The sequence below is a fragment of the Biomphalaria glabrata genome, chromosome 12 (assembly GCF_947242115.1).
Source record: "Biomphalaria glabrata chromosome 12, xgBioGlab47.1, whole genome shotgun sequence".
In the NCBI taxonomy this organism is placed as follows: domain Eukaryota; kingdom Metazoa; phylum Mollusca; class Gastropoda; family Planorbidae; genus Biomphalaria; species Biomphalaria glabrata.
In genome coordinates this window covers 29,396,168-29,411,074 of record NC_074722.1, presented here as the reverse complement: position 1 = coordinate 29,411,074, position 14,907 = coordinate 29,396,168, and the positions used below count along the sequence as shown (strand labels likewise).

At 32.7% G+C, this 14,907-nt stretch overlaps 2 protein-coding genes across 6 annotated transcripts in view; one reads left to right on the top strand and one right to left on the bottom strand.

Annotated features, from left to right (window-relative positions):
* Positions 1–459: 459 nt before the first annotated feature.
* Positions 460–5,181, bottom strand: LOC106070911 (transmembrane emp24 domain-containing protein 2-like). The gene is made up of 4 exons (XM_013230905.2): positions 4,885–5,181; positions 2,972–3,167; positions 2,424–2,531; positions 460–1,615 (listed from the first exon to the last, which is right to left on the bottom strand). Exons 1-4 carry the CDS (start codon positions 5,068–5,070, stop codon positions 1,491–1,493), a joined length of 615 nt encoding a protein of 204 aa, XP_013086359.1. The 5' UTR covers positions 5,071–5,181; the 3' UTR covers positions 460–1,490.
* Positions 5,182–7,515: 2,334 nt separating this feature from the next.
* The window catches only part of LOC106070907 (phosphorylase b kinase gamma catalytic chain, skeletal muscle/heart isoform-like), a 34,594-nt gene continuing 27,202 nt past the window's right edge, over positions 7,516–14,907 (top strand). For 2 of the 5 annotated variants that reach the window (XM_056007246.1, XM_056007244.1), the window contains exon 1: positions 12,773–12,941. Coding sequence is in view for 1 of the 5 variants with exons in the window: in XM_056007249.1 (XP_055863224.1) it covers positions 9,453–9,547 (95 nt within the window). In the remaining 4 variants the exon portion in view is untranslated. Of the gene's footprint in view, positions 7,634–9,361; positions 9,548–12,772; positions 12,960–14,907 lie in introns of those variants that run through there. The other 3 variants (XM_056007245.1, XM_056007243.1, XM_056007249.1) reach the window with 2 other exon arrangements.

Sequence of the window (14,907 nt, the reverse complement as noted above, 5' to 3'; positions counted from 1 at the left end):
ATATAAATATAACAAGACTCATTCAAATCACACAAAATGGCAGAATAAAAACACAAAAACATGGCTAACCAACTATGCTGATAGTAAATACTACTTAAATAAATAAAAAAGAACAACAAAGACAGGTAGGACAAATGTTAGTAACTATTAGCAAAGTTCAAACTCAAAAAATGGTGTGTTAACTTAGAAATACACAGATATAAACAGAAAATATTTAAAGTCTATAAGATTCTAGCCAATGTTCAATTTATTTTGGTTTAGTTTTAAAATTAAGACTATGATTATCTCACTATAACAGCGAGATTGGAATATTATTGAACAGTTTTTTAAAAAAAGCTAAAAAAAATATTACCTAAGACATAAAAAAATAAACCGCATAAACTGTCAGATTGTGGTGCCACACAAAAAGAAAAAAGCAACGCTACAAAATTAATCTTCAAATGAAATTGTTTATTTAAAAAAAAAAAAAAAAGCACATTTTACTTATATAAAGGTGGAGCATGAGATTTTTCTCTGGGATCGGGCTAATGCCTTCAAGTTATTCCAGCCTTTAATGTAAAATAAAAACTAGTACCCCTATTATAAAATTGGAAATGAATATAAATAAGCATGCACACACACAAGTATCTTGTTTCACACACACCAATCAAATGTGGGCAAATTTTTTGACAATTGTCTAATAAACATTCACTAAAGATAAAAAATGATACATTTGCATCAGGCATTAATAATTCAAAATGCGCTGTCCCCAAGCCAAACATTTACTCATGAAGACACACCACTATCAGAAACAAAAACAAAAATTCAAGATTGTCATCCAGTCAACGGGAAACAAATGTTCTTCATGCTCTTCATACACAAGAGAAAAAAAGAGAAACAAAAAAAGTCAAACATTAAATGTATAATGTAAGTAACAAGAAATGAGATGTTGAGATAAAAAATAAATAATAATAATTATTATTCAAACCCATCTCAGACATAGCATAGGTGTAAGATAACTAAATAACCTATGACTATTACTGTTTTCAAAGTCAAGAAGTTTAAAGACTTGCTGCTGATTCAATTCCTTGTAACCATAAATGTGAGGGTTACTAACAAATTAATTATAGTTTTAAAGAGTTGGCTATTGGAGCACACATCTTAACCATATAAAATGTACTAAATCATAATTGGCATTGATCATTTCTATTATTTGGCAATTTACTATTTAGCCCTTTACTGGCCTGTTGGTCATCACAAGAACCACAGATTATTTTGTATTTTGTAATCTTTTTGGCACTAAGACCAGTAAAGGGTTAATGAGCATTTTAACATCCTTTTAATAAAATGCCAAAATAAGAATTAACAAAAATAATACAATCTGGAATTGTATTTTAATGCACAAGTAAATGATATTTTCAAGCTAATAATGTTCTTCATTTGTCCCTTTTTTTTAAACAAATGCCTAATGATAACAGTTCCTAAATACATATACAAAGCAACACAAAAGTTTAAACAACACGCCGCACTTCAAAAAATCTCTTCAGATAGTACACTTGTCCTAAGGTCATTGCTACCAAAACCAGAGCTTCAAAAAAAGACCATAAAACTACTCTGGAATTAGTGTTGTCATTAACTGAAAATTAAAGAAAAATAGTCCATATGTATCATCATCAATACTGGATTAGTTATTCAACTGTTAGCAACGTTTAAGTTTTTCCATAATAAAAACTAAAAACCAGATCTAAAGAAACAAAGTGTAATCTCTTAACTATTATAGTGCTATTTACTTTTGTGAACTTCAAAATTTCAACCATAACAGTGTGTGTATTACTAAAGTGAATGTGTTGTGCCAAATCAATTACAGCAAAAACAACGGGGGCTTAAAAACTTAACTCTAAACTTTTTGAAATAGGATGTGCTGTGTGATGATACTACTGAAAATATCAAATTTTCAATCTGGTCTGGCAGACCACTGAGTGTTATGAACTTAGGAGGTTTATTTTAATAGGTTGAAAGGAGAAGGTGGAGAATTTTATTATCAAAGTAGAACATATGGTAAGGAGCACAATACAAAGGTCAGTAGAGAGAGAGAGAGAGAGAGAGAAAACTTTAGTAATGTGTTGTATGACAAAGTATGCAAGAATACATACCAGGGTTTCAGATGAGATTGAATAAGAAGGAAGGAAAGCAACGGCTGATTACATTTAAAAACAGAGGACAAAAAAAAAGTTTATTCATTTACTGCAGAATGTCAATATTTCTTTAACTTCTTGTCAATATAAGCTTGGGTGAATAACCAACCAACATATAAATGTCCTCTATTAACTCAATATTAATACAAACCGATTCAATGCTTTTACAAGTTCTTAGGTTTTATAATATTTAAAAAAATAGTAGAAGAAAGTTCTGTAAGAACAGCACACATCTAATTGTCTACTCACTTGATCTATGAATCCTCTCTCTGACTTCCATATACTCTTGTTCATGTTTCACCCCAGTCAAGGCAGTGGAGAGCTCATTTATCATCTCTGTCAGTTTGTTCTGATTAGCTAAAGAGGGATGATTTATACAAATTAAAGGCAGTAAAAAAACACACAGGAAAATATTTTCTATTTGTTTCATGTCTACAGAAAGGAACAAGAGGGTTTTATAAAAATGATATTGCTTCTTGTAAGCAAATACATTTTTTACAATGAATATCTCATACACAGTGATCTATCAATGTTGCTTTTTTTTGTTTAGCCCAAGTTGGTCTTGGTGCCTTGGCAAGCCTTCACAGTAAAATTACCATATTTATAAATTACAAACATAAACCTAATAATATAATGATAGTATTTTAAAACACAATTTTGTAAATTAAAAAAAAACACAAAAAACAGCAACTTTATTTAATCATGCTTTTTTGCAAGAAAGTCAATTTTAAAACTTCATAGAAACAGAAAGTAAAGTTCTAAGATTGCTCTTTAGAAATTACATTAGAAATACCTACCATCACCCTCCTCTCCAGCAGCATCTTTGGGCTTCTCTCCAATGTCAATAGAGAATACCACAATTTTGGGAGTCATTGTGGACATGGCATTACTGAAGCAGTATTTGTAGTTACCATCCATGTGGGCAGCAAAAGTGTATTTACCATTGGATTCCCTGTCACCGGAATGAATGACTTTACCATCTGGTCCATATATCTGTCAATTATGAACAAGTACTATTTTATTTATTAATATCAAAATATTGGTCAAGTCAGTCATAAATGATATATTGTCACAAGTAGTTTGGACAAGTGGCTTTTGCTTTCTCCCTACTCTGTTACGTTTTTTCTCTACTTGTAAACATTGTACGGGGCAAGAGAGCCTTGTATTTTTGTTTTGAATTGTTTGCTATGTCACAAAGTCCGGTGACATTTATTGGCCATTCTTTGTCATAAGGTAGTTCACCCTCTGAAGTTGGTTGAAATGGATGGTGTGTTGGTCTGTAAAAGAGTATAAATGGAGAGCTCCCTAATTTGGAAACCATTGCACAGTTCATATCATATATTGGTCAGTCACATGAATGCTCCAACATAATAATGAGAACGAGGAAAAAGAAGGATATGTCTCACCAACAGGTTTAATATTGAAAAGGACTACTTCTGGAAAGAGTCCAGGTGCCTGAGTTCTAAAAAAGGATGCAAGTGCCTCATTGGACCCAGTGTGTGTGTGTCTCTCTCTATATATATATATTTGTGTCTGTGTGTTAAGTAGTGTATCATCCCTGTCAAACTATGTTAAGTATGTAAGACCTAGATCTAGTCACCTACACTACACTAAAGTTTACACTGTACATTACTTTACACAAGTACAGTCATAGTTGAGTCAGTTTATTCTCTACGACATAATAAACATACTAAATCATGGTGTGTACATTAGTTACCATTAGTACATACTCATATATATTATATCATACAGTAACAGTTCTAGATTTAGACCAAGTTAGACCAAGATCTAGATCTAGTCAGGTATTATTTATCATTGGCTATACTATTGCAGTATAGCTACTATTTAAGCAAATATATGAATAGTAATGACTTTGATTCCAAAGAAAAGGATGTGTGTGTCTCACATGACTATGCAAAACCAGTTGGGACCTGCATATTTGTCCACATCTCTGTTGTTCACCAGCGGTATAATAAAATTAAGTTTTCTTTTCGTCTTCTGCGCCTGTTTTGAACAAGTTACAAGGGCTTTTCTTTGGGTCTCAACAGTGTGACCTGCAGCCTTTATGAGATCTCATCAACTGTCTCAGCTGCCAGCTTCTTTCCTCTATGCCAGTATAATAATATTATAACATACAGTATAATCTAGATCTAGAATAGAACCTTATGACTAATGATTATTTAAAATGATTAATAATAATAGGCCAAATCTATACTTTACTATACTATAGTATAGTCTATACTACTCAGTTCAGTAGTAGCTAGTACTAGATCTACAAACTGAAACTAACAATACAGTTTTTATACACTGAGACTTGAGTCATCACTGATTGAATTAAATTTTAAAGTGGTTATTGAAACTTATTGGCAAATATTGGAATAACTTTGAATAAGTGACATATCATAAGTCTAAGTTAACTTAACTGACTAAGACTGTCACTAAGAGTAGTAGACTAGTTAGTACTAGACTCTAGAATCTAAGACAAATTTATTTCTCATTCTACATTTAAATATTTCTAGACTAGAGTCTCTAGACTCTAGATCTAGTAGTAGAGTCTAGATAGTTGTTCTAGAATCTAGATCTAGTCTAGTTTAAGCCTAAGACTTAAAGTAGTTCAAAGTACTAGATTAGATGATCTAGCAATGACAAATATTCAGTGAACAGAGAGAGAGAGAGAGAGAGAGAGAGAGAGTAAGTCAGTAAGACATACTTTAATGTCAATATCGAGAAATCCTCCTTCGGCTACTTCAAACATGAGACTCATCTTGGTGCCGGAGGTTACTTTATCGAAGAAACATTCCTCCGCATGAGCATCTATGCTGATGAAGTATTGCTCGGAAGACTGTATTAAACTCAGTAATGTCACGATAAATGTTGAAATATTTAAAACAATCATTTTGATTTGAATAGCCCTTAGACACCAGTGTTTACAAAAGTAACTGGGGTAATGCCACGTAAGGTGTTAAACAGTCCTAGCCAACTTTGCAAGACTCAGAAAAACCTAGATGCTATCATAAATAAAACCCAATGATTTCCGTATAAACAAGAGTTCTCTTCCTATTTTTATCGCCAAATAAGTTTTATAATAATATGTTGTTTTTTTTTCTCTAATATTTTAAACAGTGTTTCTTACCGAGAGCGCTTGATCCTGATTATTAGGCCTAATGTTTCTATGTTAAAATAATCATTAACATTCTTTTTCATTTTCACTCTTTATCTTCTCCCTCCCTTTCTGATTGCGTTTATGACATTGATTTCGTTCAAAAAGTGAAAGGTCTGTCAATGAACTAGGCCTATTGGATTGCCTTTGATAAATTCAAAAGCTACCATTATACAATAAATCAGAGGTGTCCAGCATTTTGTGTCCTGGAAAAGGGGGGGGGGGAGATTTTATATAGATTTCCGACACATAGGCTTTATGTCACTGGCCGAATTCCCGCAAAACTATCGTTGAGTCCAGTGAAACTCATCAGCAGTGTTTCTCAAACTTGTTTCATTCTCGCCCCCCCCCCCCCCATTTTTCCCCCCTGACAATAAATAATTTATTGTGATTTGTAGTTTTACTGATTTCCTTACAGCAATGACCTTCAATAGATGTTAATGACTTAACAGAATATGCCAATGGAATAATACACTATAGATCTCTTCAATTGTCGTGGTTGTTTACAAATTGTCTTAGACAGGGTGGAAAAAAATAAAAAGGAAACAATTTTTAAGAAACATATGAAATCTATGTCTAGTAACGACGGAAACAAAACTGATTAATATCAACATACCACTTACAAAATGGTACAGCCAAAATAAAAGTTATAAAAACATAACAAAACATAATTCTAGCTGTCGAATATATAGGCCTACACATATACTGCCTGGTCGAGCGGCAGGCGCGCTGGACTGTCTTTCGGTTGTCTCAACGCTCCACAGTTCATATCCTGCCAGCTGCCTTCCCCGTCGTCCTGTGGAAGGTTTAAACTAGGAAGTAAAATGTATTCAACTCAAAACACAAGTCTTTACATGACAACCTTTTTAATTTTTTTTTTTGAAGTATACGGGTGAGACAGAAATTTACGAGATTTGCTAATGTTCTCGAAACTTTAGTCTAGCATTATAAATATATAGCTCTATACCCGGCTCTTTGCCTGTGAGCGATGCAACTTTCGGACATACAAACACGCTAATTAGATGCATTATTAGTTGTCCCCAAATGACCCGTAGTTTAGCTGTAACAATAGAGAAGCGCTCAGGCCGGCTCAGGCGTGACCTCCGTGTCAAAGGTGCCGGCTCAGGTGGCCGATTTTAATTGAAAATGCTGGTCTCCTGCATTCCGTTAAAAACATCTCGTGTAACTAAGGCTGTATCTACGCAGATAGGTATTTTAATGTCACGTCTCACTGCTCTATTTTGTGTCTGTTCCATTTTCGTAATTTTTTTCTTGAGTTAAGGGGTCCCAATTAGAGGATGCATATTATTGGCCTAACCAAGGTGAAATTAATAGCAGGGCCGGACTTTACCATTGTGGGAGCCCTATGCGAAACGGATTTCGCAGGGCCAAGTTTGGGTAGGGAAGCGGATAATAAGTGAAATTGAAGAGTTTGTATTAGAAAATAAATTCATCTATGCATTTTATTCATTCTTTACTACGTACAGAATTACTTTACGAGTCTCGCGTGTAGAAAAGTCATAGGCCTACAGTATATCATAACAATTCTGTTTCCTACATAGATCACGCTCAATAGCAAGAATTACCAAATGTTTCAATCTATCTTTGAGAATTGTTGACATCAAGTAATTCTTCATTAGTTTGAGGCGCGAGAAGCTTCTTTCACCAGATTACACAATTACGGCTAATGCATAATGCCGTTTTTATTTATCGCGCGTAGGATTGGCGTTCTCCATATTGAATGACACCCCAAAATGACAATTTTTGTCTATATATTCCGTATATTTTAAGGACTTTTTCGTATATTTTGCAATTTCGGGAGATTTCAAGGAGCTCCTGGTAAATCGACAGGAGGGCGCGGGACATCTGTTTTAAGTTATAAAATGGTTTATTTAATAATTTATACATCTTGAATTAGCGCGGATCCTATGAAAGTTCGGGTCCTATAAAAGTGCGGGGCCCACTGCGGTCGCATAGGTTGCAGTGGCCTAAGGCGGCACCTTCGACATAGGATCATATCATTTACTTGTTCATTAGGAGGTCACGCCTAAGGCCGGCCCTGCAAAAGGCGTATATGCTACGCCGCCGGTCGACTAATTATTATTATTATATTTTCCGATTTTAGGGGAGCATATTCATGGGCTCTTTTTCGCACTTGGATGTATAACATGAGTTAATTCCCGTGAATACGATTTTTAAATATGGCGATAAGCATTAACGGGTAATATCAGACATTACGCTTACTCAACTGTCCTTTAATTTTATACAGCGGAATGTCATGGATTTAGATCTCGCCTAGGTAATAATATTCCTCATCTTGCTATAACTGATATACTCTAGAATTCTAGATCTAGAATCTAGTAGGCTCTACTCATCTAGACTACTCTAGTCACTAAGTCTAAGTCTAGTCTAGTGACACACTGACAGTGTTATTATTTTATAAATTAAATAAATTAATCTAGATCTAGATCTAGAATCTAGATATATTGATATATTAAATATTAATATAGATCTAGATGATGATCTAGACTAGATCTATTTATTATAAATTTTAATTTTTCTAACTTTATAATTTATATCAATTACTTCAATTAGATCTATCAGAGACTATCATTATGATTGTATCGTGAATGTCATGCTTTTAATCATTTTATCTAAAATCTAGACTCTAGATTTAGATCTAGTCGGGATCTAGATTTCTAGCTAGATTAAACAGCTAGATCTAGATCTATGTATAGTTAATATAGACATATAGAGTCTAATATAGTTATAGTTTAAGTATATACTATTTACTATTAAATCTATAATATCTAGACTAGATTGTCACTAGATCTAGAGTCACTAGAGTAGATTTCAGTAGATCTAGTCTAGACTCTAGTTACTCTAGAGTCTAGTAGAGATCTAAATCTAAGACGTCTATAAATTATAATTATAAGATCTAGAGTCTAGTCTATCTATTCTACAATTTTACTAGAAGATATATCTATAGTCACCTAGTCTATGATGTAGATTGTAGATCTAGATCTAGATTACTTTATTATTACTTTATACTTATAGATCTACATAGTATAGATCTACTCTTAATTATTTTATTTATTAGTGAAAATAAATTATATTATAAGTTAACAATTCATTTTCTAGTCTAGATCTAGATCTAGATAATACAAATACTAGTAGATCTACATCGATCTAGATTCTAGATATACTAGATTACTAGATATCTAAATCTAGAATCTTATTATTTATCTATTCAATCTAGTCAGATTTAAATTTAAATGTATAATGATTTAGTCTTAGACTTACTGAGTCTTACTATAATATAGATTAGTAGATTTAGATTTTCTAGATTATTCTAGTCTAGATCTATATTCTAATTCTATATAGAATGTAGAGATCTAGTCTTAGTTAGATCTAGTATACTGTTTTGTATCACCTTTTAATTCATTAAAAAAATATAAGGTGTGTCCAAAAGAGTTGGGCTGTATCCATTAGAGTTGGGAGCACAGTGGCTGAGTGGTTAAGTGCTGGCTTCTGAGCCTGGGTTCAAATCTCAGTGAAGATAGGGATTTTGAATTTCTGGATTTGTAGGGCGCCCCTGAGTCCACCCAACTGTAATGGGTACCTGACCCTAGTTGGGGAATAAAAGGCAGTTGGTCATTGTTCTGGCCACATGACACCCTGCTCATTAACCATTGGCCAAAGAAACAGATGACCTTAACATCACAAGGTCTGAAAGGGGAACTAGATCTAATTATTTCTTACTTTTTAACCCATTAGAGTTGGGTTGATTCAAGGGTGTCCAAAAAATCCTGAAATTCAAAATCCCAAACCTCTCAGTTAGGAAATCAATTGCGTTACCACTCTGCTACCATGTCTCTTTTAAATTATGTATGGAAATCAAATTTTAAGAAGATTTGTATAGGACTTTAAGAACATGAATTCTGTTTTTTCTTTCAAGTTTAGATTTTATATATTTTTTCGATTGACAGCCTGTCATAGAACTCAATACAATTTGTAACTATTTCAGATGTAACTGAATACTTTGGATTGATTACAGGAGCACTCTTATTACTTATACCATTCTCTAAAAGGATTCTATAAGATTCTTTCTTAAAGCTATGACCATGACTAAAGATGAGCCTGATGATCTGCCTTCAAGAGATCAGGCAAAGGAGTTTTATGCAAAGTATGAACCGAAGGAAATCCTTGGAAAGTATGTATTACTTTAAGTTAGCTTTGGTTATAAGAGTTGTCTTTTGCTTGTATGCTACTACTTGTTTTCTTTTAACAAAGCTTATATCTACTCACTCTGTCTGTCTGTTGGACTGGTAAAAAGTTTGAACATGTTATTTCTCCCACACCCATTCTCAGATCAAATTGAAACTTTGCATAATTATTGATTGGCAAATACAATACATGAATCAACGATAAAAACCCCAATTAGTCAATTAAATACTGGTAATTAATTATTTTGTTTATTACCATCAAGGGAAAATGATCCTTCAGTATTCACAGATGGCTGCGGTTTGCGCGCTGGACTGTCGTTTGGATTTATCGATGGTCCCAGGTTCAAACCCTGCTCGCTCCCATCCACCGCCGTCCTGTGGGAGGTTTGGACTAGGAAGTAAACTATCTTCAACTCTGAAGGAACATCCGAAACATGTAAAACATTTTACAGACAAACCGATATGGTTAAATATATAATATGGGTGTTTGTCTCTTTAGATAACTGTACGATATTTCTTCCACACCCATTCTCGGATTAAGTTAAGACTTTAAACTATTATTTATTGTAACAAAACATAAGTCAATTTAAAAAACACAAACAATTAGTCAATTAATATTTAATTTATTCTGCAAAAAGGGAAATAACTTCTACATTATTTAAATATATAGTTGCAACTATGGTGTTCTTCCCCTTAGAAGAGTTTTTTTAAATTTATTTATTTATTTTTTTTAAGTCATAGACCTGTAAAGTTTTTAATTATCTTGTGGCTTGCATTAGAGCAAAATGAACAAAAAAAAAAAGAAAGAAAGAAAAACGTTGAGATGTTTTTTCAAAATTTTTGGAGATGAATGACTTTGAAATGTTCGTTGCTGTGCTGCACACAATTATCACATTGAAAGTTTTAAACATATTGTACTTTGTTTATAATTTCTTGCAGCTGACACTGTAGTATTACACTTGTTTATAATAAATAAGTTAACTTTTGATTGCTATTAATTGAATTCTCTTGAGTAGAAAAAAAACAAGAACAGTACTCCTATATAAAAAAAACAACTTTAAAATTACATTTATAAAATCTAGTTTCTGGACACATGTGGAAATAGCAATATTCTTTGGAGAATAAATGAATAAATATTTTACATTTTTTTGAAACATAAAGATTTAATCATGTATTAAAATCTAAAAAAGATAATAGCTAGAAGAAACACTGAAAAAAAAGAAACAAACTATAAAACTGAAAATAGGAAAACATTTTTTTTATGTCAGTTACCTAAAGTTTACGAAATATTGTCTTTAAGTTATCTAGTAGAAAGAGTTTACTTAATATTTCTTTTTTTTTTTTTTAATGAATATAGAAAATATGAATTAAACATAAGGCTAGAAACAGTAGTAAAGGTAACAAAAAATAAATTAAAAAAAAAAAGACTATTAAAACTAGTTCTTGTTCTCATTAGGTATAATAACTTACAATCAACTTCCATGGGCCAGTTCATTATAGAATTTTTGGTGTTCGTAAATTTGAAAAGGAAATCATTGATTAGACACTATTGATATGTTTCTAATTAACAACATAAAAAATAAAATGCTCTTTTTGATTTTTATGACACCATATCTTCTGAAATATTTGAAATAGTGTGGATGTTAAGCAACAGCTAACAATGTGGATGTTTAACAGTAACTAAACATGAGGATGTTATGGGTTGTTAAACAGTAGCTATACCTGTGGATGTTAAACTATAACTCACCATGTGGGGTGTTAAATGTTAAGGTATCATGTAGGTTGGTATTACTAATTCCACTTGTCTCTCAGTTAAATATTCCTAATTTTCTTATATTATACGGATGTTAGAGTAAAAAAAAAAGTTTTACCACATAACATAAAATGTAATGCTTATGTTCTTATATTGTCTCATATATGATCAGGGGCGGACTGGCTATATGGGCATTTGGGCTAATGCCCGGTGGGCTGGTACTCAAATTGGCCTAAAGGGCCTCATGAATGCCACTACGCATTAAATTGTTAAAGGTTTTATAATATTCTTATATATATGGGGCTATATGAGCGCCATGCTAAAAAAAATCTTATACAGACTACAGTGTAATACTAATTTAATCTAACACATTTTTCAAAAATAATGTAATAGCTTACAGTGCTATTAGTAGGCTTCATCCTTTTAGGGCCTACAAACATAGCCATTAAAAAGCAACAATAGGCCTATATTTCTTATAAAGATATAGGGCATGCATACAGTTATCTATGCATTATAAAAAAATAACATAATGATTTTGAGAACAGATAGGCCTATTATCATATGATATACATTTTATGGGCTGTACTTCTAGAAATGCCTGGGCCGATTTTGACATTCAGTCCACCCCTGTATATGATGATTGCTTTTGGAACTATTTGTAAGTTCATATCTTTTCTATTGCATGCTGCTTTACAGTCTACATACAGTACTTATCTTATTCCTAGACACAGACCTAAAATCGTGCAGGACATTATTCAATTACAAGATATATACATCCAAATATTTCTTACTAATTCTATAACTTACTCACCCCCCCCCCCTTTTTTTTTTAACAAGCAGTGAAATGTCCCTAATTATCATCTTAACAATCTAATCTTTCAAAGAAGAATTAAGGACTGCTCAAATAAGTTTCAGTGTTGTTACGTAGCAGGTTCGAGCTCTAATCTACGGTTAGAACAAACATTACACAAAAATATAAACGTTTATGTATTATTAGTATTTTAAATTATATCTCTGAAAGTATGGGACACTTGAATGACTCTAGAAATGATGGATTGTCGTTGATACATGATGTAAAAACAATAATTATACAGCCCCTCGTATGCGTAATATAGATCTTCTATCTCAGTGTGTGAAGTTCGATTTTTTTTTTTTTTTTACTTCTGTTAATGCACATTAGTTGTTTTTTTTTATTATTAAAACATGTCCTTTTATCATAAAATTGTAGATCTATACCTGTAGCACACAATTTACTTAGATCTTAGACCTGGACCGATTTTTTAAAAAATACATGTAGATTATAGAGTTACTCTTTGTATGTACTTTTTTTTTTTTTTTTGCGCGCTGTGTTTGCCTAGCCATGTTAATGGTGCGCGGGCGGGGAGGTAAATATCTGGGTCACGGGTGATGATGAAACTTCGTCTCGTTCGCCTAGTGCTTGGCTTAGTTGTTATGCAGCGTTTTTTTTTTTCTCCCTATCAATACACGACCTGCGCGTGTAGGTTTTTTTTTTTAGCACGCGAGTTGACCAGACGACACTCCTAGTAGCCCGTGTTGTATAGCCTCATGTCAGTGCCGTACAGGAGTGTGTTCAATGTGGACTGATCCTGTTTGGATTTTTCAACCATGTGATTTAGATTTTATGAGTTCGTTTTAAGGAATTTGTGATTAGATGATCTAATTATTATTGTCAGATATAGTAGACTAGACGTGAATTTGTTTTCTTAGTATTGTGATCTAGATCTATCTAGTAGGTCTAGGCCCTAGGCTTACGTAGACTAGATTGACTAGATCTAGTTACTAGTATGATTAGAATTGGATTATTATTATATAGTCTTTTAGATTGATTAGATTCTTGAATCATTTATATTCTAGATCTACGATTTAATTTTTTAAATGTGTTAACAAGTTTTAATAAACCCAATTAAACCTATTCGGAATCAGTATTCATACTCTGTAGTAGATCTACATTTATTCAATTATTCAAAATCATTATGACATGAAAATGAAATAAGTGTGCGTGATATTCTGCCGATAATAGATTTAAATAGATATATCATATAATTATTATAATATACTAATAATAATATAGCCATGCCATAGGACACCATCAATACGTTAGACGGTTAGAGCTTGATGTAAATCAGTTAATGGATCAAATAGAATAATCTAAGTCCAAGTCATACTGAGTAATAGTAATACCGATTTAACTACCTAATCTCTAAGTCTAAGACTCACAACTCAGTCGTTCTATACAGAATTATACTAGGTCTAACTAGGTCTATTACAAATCTATATAGAGATCTATAGATCTAATATCGATTTTCTGGTTCATTGGAACGTAAACAGTCACATTAGACTGACTAGACTTGATCGAGTTGTAGATTGTAGATCTATATAAATCTATACATTCCGACTCTCCATACACTTCATACAGAGTTCACAAATTCCATTCAAAGTCGGAAATGTGTATTCGTTAAATACATTAAAAGTATCAACATGTTTATTGTTTGCCTAGACTTACATGGCATCTAGTTTCTTATTATGCCTTAAAATAAACGGGACTATATTCTTTGCCACTATAATTCTATATCTTCTAAATCTTCTTTTCAATACTCTGGACCTGCATTGAGTTTGAATCTATAGACTTATAGACTGTAGATTTACTAGGATTAGTAATTAAATTTCTTCTAGATATCTATATCTTAACGATGGTTTGAAACTGACATCTATATAAGTATATTTGTTTAAAAATAATATTCAGTAGACATTCTGACTCCCGAGTAGGTCTAGTTAGTGACAGTTCAGTCATGTCTAAAAATAGAATTCTTGTCTTAATTTTTTTTTGTTGTTGTTTCATTCGTTCATTTTTAAAGTAGCTTACTATCAAACTGGAGTTTTTTTTTTTTTAGATCTTAAACACACTAATCCGGACTTGAAGATGCTTTCTTTATATAGTATATTGCAATGCCTACATAGCCTGCACTCGTGCTTGCTGACGGGATGTGTTGTTTAGTGGATCAACCTGTGTAGTCCATTGGCACACCGACTTCGCCGTGTCTGCCTGTTGTCTTCCGTTGACCGCTTCATTTGTAGCCTTTCCAAGAGAATTCGATCCGTGAATGTCTAATATTCTGGTATCGATTTTATGTGTGGTTTAGTACGACTTCTCTGGCCATCGACGTCAAGTAAAGAATCGTCCTTGTTAATGATAAAGAACGAGTAATTGTTAGAAGATTTAAATAATCTTTGGTAGTCCGTAGGCCTACGTTTTGTACCCTGTTAAACATAAAGTAGGCCAACTGACTATATATTTATATAGGTTTGTCTATTGTTTATTAGCGGATACTCTCTTATTACTATTGCAGCACTATATCATAAATTTATACAGTGTTTGACTTTTCTGGTGAGGCTTAATAGAGACGTTCTTTGACTGGAGATGGCGAATCAAGTGGTGTTATTATTATTATTATTATAGCTTTTATATAGCGCTACATTCATGCTTATAGCATGCTCAGAGCGCTTCTGATCCAATCTCTTTTGTGGACCAAAAGGAGGGGGTAGAAGTTGGTTTTCCGTGCTGGAAGGGGGGAG

Bases quoted from the DNA above. Each gene is read 5' to 3' on its own strand.
- LOC106070911 (XM_013230905.2), bottom strand. From the start codon at position 5,070: ATGATTGTTTTAAATATTTCAACATTTATCGTGACATTACTGAGTTTA. The intron at 3,168-4,884 runs GTATGTCTTACT...CATAATTGACAG, and splicing joins TTCTCGATATTGACATTAAA to ATATATGGACCAGATGGTAA. The intron at 2,532-2,971 runs GTAGGTATTTCT...ATCCCTCTTTAG, and splicing joins TGCTGGAGAGGAGGGTGATG to CTAATCAGAACAAACTGACA.